The sequence below is a fragment of the Vipera ursinii genome (genome assembly GCF_947247035.1).
Source record: "Vipera ursinii genome assembly, chromosome: 5".
Classification (NCBI taxonomy): Eukaryota; Metazoa; Chordata; class Lepidosauria; order Squamata; family Viperidae; genus Vipera; species Vipera ursinii.
In genome coordinates, this window is record NC_139518.1 from 21,412,982 (window position 1) to 21,417,077 (window position 4,096).

Here is a 4,096-nt window from a genome sequence, read left to right on the forward strand (position 1 = left end):
CTCTATGGGATATCCCATTTAAATAAATAAGCAGAATCAAAGTATTGTTAATTAGGTTGTTCGTGAAACTCTTCCTATTCATACATGCCTCAAATTAGCACTTTTTGGAATGCTGGGTGAAAAAAATATTTTTCTTCTCATTAATGCTAGCTTTTCAAATATTTGTCAGTTTGTGTTTTGCCTTCTCTGTAATACAAAACTAATGTTTAACTTGTTCAAAGATAGAAGGAAGCAGCTAAGAATCGAAGTCCAAACACATACTACTTGCAGATGCTCTGTATTATGCCATAAAAACCGAGCTATGAGAGAACAATTTGAGGTGGAGAATTGGTTAAGTAGAGAAAGCACTAAGTACTGTTATTTTCTTCATAACAATTGTGATATTCCTAAATGCTAAGCATTTCAAGCAGCAGTTAAGCACTTAGTAAAACAATTTTGTATCACTGTGTAGCAAAATCAATTGCATAATTAATGGCAAAAATTCACAATTACAAACAAGCCAATTGAGGGGCCTGTAGTCACAGTAGCTGCACTGTTCTTTATCTTCCTCCACCAATTTTTAAGTGTGCAGAAACCAAAGCTCCCACTTACCTGAATACCCAGATAAGTTTCTTCTGCAATTCTGATAGTTCTTCAATTTCTTCAAAATACACTGAATGAATATTCTGATTTTGGTATGATGTGAGCTTTTGCTATTGTTTTAAGCATAACTATTAACTCTCTCTTGTGATGCTACCATCAGCTTGGTCTTCAGCAACAGCTGGTTCCTACAGATGTCAGGTTTAGCCAATCCTCTGTACCTTTATTTGAAAGTAAGTCGCATTGAGATAACTGAGGTGCCCTTCAACTAAAGCACACAACTCTAAATTCAACTAATTAATGTAAATGGGATTGTGTTTAGGAGGCAACTCTCATACTGGAACTACTTGGAACTGTGGCTTATGCTTGCTTGCTTTCTTTTACATACTCTCTCCCCTATTACAGGCTGTCAACACCACCAAGATTTCTTATTTTGCATGACACTATCCTGAACTAAGGTTACCATCTCCAGCATTATAAAACATACCTAACTCTAGAAAGTACCACCACTGCTGTTCCAAGTGGCCATAAGCCTGATGGATGGATACTGTTGATCAGGTGTAGAACAGAAGTGAGGGGGGGGAAGCAAATGGTTTATTAACCAAAATCACTTCTCTAATCTTAATACTTTTCAATAATTTAGTGCACATCAAGTGGTCAAAGTACTTCTCAAATATTATCTCAGCAAAGCTTACAATTGCCCAGTAAAGTTTTATCTCTGTATTTCACTTTGGTGGCCAAGGAGAAGATAGTGACAATTGGGGTATCCTAGTGAGCTGGAGATGGGTGACTGCCAATTACTAGTTTTGTCTATTAAGGAGTCCCTATACAGAACTAAGTTGATTTTTTTTAAAAAAGAGGCAAATAGACATTTGAGCCAATCAGAAATCCTTCACCCTCTTTTATAGCAGACATATACAAACAACCTTGGGAGTTCAGAGAGATACTTAAATATCTTAATGATATGGGGAAGGGTTATACACAGATATTAACCTGTACAAAATCTTTAAAAGGTGAATTATATAATCTGCAACCTATTTCTAATACCAGTACAAAAAAAATGCAGTGGCCAAAAAGGCAACTAAATGAATAAAAAGTTAACTATGGCTCTCCCTCAAATAAAACTTGCATTCCTATTGTTCTACAGAATTAGATCAGAATGGCTGATAGTCATGAATATTTGAAATGAACTTTTAATAATGTTCATCTACCAAAAAAAGACAAATGACTGCTTTTTGTTATTAAAAAAGCTTTTTAATGAATTCCCATTCATCACATTCTCAAAAGTCCCCAAATCTTTCTGAACTTAATAATGTCAAAGTACTGTACTAAAAAAAAATATCCAACCACCAGAAGGGATTTTGTGTCTTTCTCTTGATGCTCTCACCTCACATCCAGTAATGTTGATGATTTTGCATTAGCAAATTTCTCCGAGTTACTTGTTGATGTGCATAAGCAAATTTCAGGAAAAGAGAAATTTAAACCAAAATGATCTGGATTTCCTCTGAGAAAAAGAATCACACTCTTCCCCCCTTCCAGGATTTTATTTTGTATTAGGAAGGTACAGAGCGCATTCACACCATACAAGGAACAACTATTTTAAAAAAAATCTAGTTTGTACTTGTGAATGTCTCCAATTTGAATGCATGTCACACATTTAGACTGGCACTTAAAAGATGCCCGTTACTACCGTCAGGCATCTCAAATGTGAAAGGCTGGCGGTGTTTCACAGGCAGAATCCGACTTTGCTACAAAGGAGCTTCTCTCAGGCGTGCAACTTCCCAAAAAGGGGGCAAAAAGGAAGACCAAGGCAGACTCTCCAGTCACACACCCCCTTTCCCTTCCGTGCTATTTCCACCGACCCTCCCTAACACCCCCCACATTGAAAGAGGGGTTTCGGCGCAGGATCTTTGGCCCCGCCGAGGGCGCAGCTTTGGTTTTTGCAGCACCCGGCAGCTGCGGGACGAGGGAAAAAGGCGCGGAGGGTCTTCAGCTGCCTCTGGTCCAGCGATCCGGTTCCGTGGGGCCCCTGCCCGTCCCGGTGGCCAGGCTGGTGACGGGCAGGACCAGGGGCTGCTGGGGCCGCATGGATTCCTCGTAAGTGGGCAAATATTTCACCTCTTCGTAGCTGGGCAGCTGCAAAAAGACGGGCGAGACGACGTGCAGGAGAGGGGGCGGCAAGGAGGATTCCCGGCCCCCGCTCTCCAGCAGAGAGTCCTGCGAGGTGGCGGCCGTCCCGTTCAGCCGGGTGACGCGGGAAAGCGAGTCCCGCTCTTCCGCGTCGTCATCGTCGTAATCCGCCTCCTCCTCCTCCTCCTCCTCCTCTTCTTCCTCCTCGCCCCGTTGTCCCGGGCGCCGCCGCTGCCGCCGCCGCCGCCCGTGCCTGCGGGGGCTGGGACAGATGATCCGCTGCAGGAAATAGCCGATGGCGAAAAGCACCAGCAAGATGAGCAGCCCGGAGAGCTTCCGCACGAACCAACCCACGTTGTCCAGGAACGTGTGGAAAGGCAGCTTGCAGCACTTGGTCTCCGCGTAGCTGGCGTTGCCGTAGCTGCAGCAGCTCTCCTGCGCGCCGCATTTCTCCTCGCCGCAGCTGCCTTGGCACGGCTGCCACAGCAAAGCGGCGCCCAGCGCCAGCAACCCCGGGGGGAGGCTGCCGCCCGTCATCTCCCCCCTCCTCAAGGAAGAGGAGGAGGAGGAGAGCGGCGCTCGCTTCGGTCCGCCACCATGGCCCGTCGGCTCCACGCTCGCTTTCCCTCCGGCTTCTTTGCAAACTCGCCTCCCGGGCGTGCGACTCTAAGCCTGGGAAAAGGAAGGGGGTGGGGTGCCTTGGCAGCTGCGAAAGGAACCCCCCTTTCCCCCCCCCCTTCCTCGCCTTGAGGCAGGATCGCCTTTACTACCTCAGCCGAGAGCTCGGACGCGGCGAGGCTGAGCAGGGCTCGCTCGCAAGGCCGGGCGGCGAGGCGGGAAACGCGGACATGTTGCGCGCGTTCGTCTGCGCAGCCGGGCCAGGGGTTAACGGGACCGATCCGCTTGGTCTTTGCAGCGCGTTAATCTTTATTAATACAGCTGTCGTGTCGTCTTCTCCTCTCGTCAACGCTCGCTCCCCTTCGCTCGGGTTGAGTGCCTCTGCTTAAGTGATTGGATTTCCCTGTGAGCGTTATTTAAATTTCCTTGCTCCTGAGGCTGGCTTTCCATATTTCTGATTAAAAATGGATGATCATCACTTGGCGAATGTTAATAGGCTTAATGCAACTCCTTTTCCATTAGAAAGGTGGGGTGGGTTTTTCCCCTCCTCGTTTTTTTCTGTTCTGGCTGCCTCTTTGCTTGCCAAGAGCTGGTAGTGACTCTTCTTTCCTAGAGAATATGACGACCCACCAGAATAGCCACCGTGGAGAAACAAATAATTCAAGGCCAGAAAAAAGATTCAGCGAACAAAGTTTAGAAATCCAGCAAATGAAAAAGGCAAGACAGCTTTTCCCAACCTCATATCTCCAGTTCTATAGATCTAGATGTT

The 4,096-nt window shown here is 46.1% G+C and overlaps 1 protein-coding gene across 1 annotated transcript; it reads right to left on the reverse strand.

Moving 5' to 3' along the window:
• Positions 1 to 2,568: 2,568 nt before the first annotated feature.
• On the reverse strand, positions 2,569 to 3,246 carry LOC310640976 (putative membrane protein C3orf80 homolog; the record flags this gene model as incomplete). The annotated part of the gene is made up of 1 exon (XM_083363565.1): positions 2,569 to 3,246. One exon carries the CDS (start codon positions 3,244 to 3,246, stop codon positions 2,569 to 2,571), a length of 678 nt encoding a protein of 225 aa, XP_083219691.1.
• Between the last annotated feature and the right edge of the window lie 850 nt (positions 3,247 to 4,096).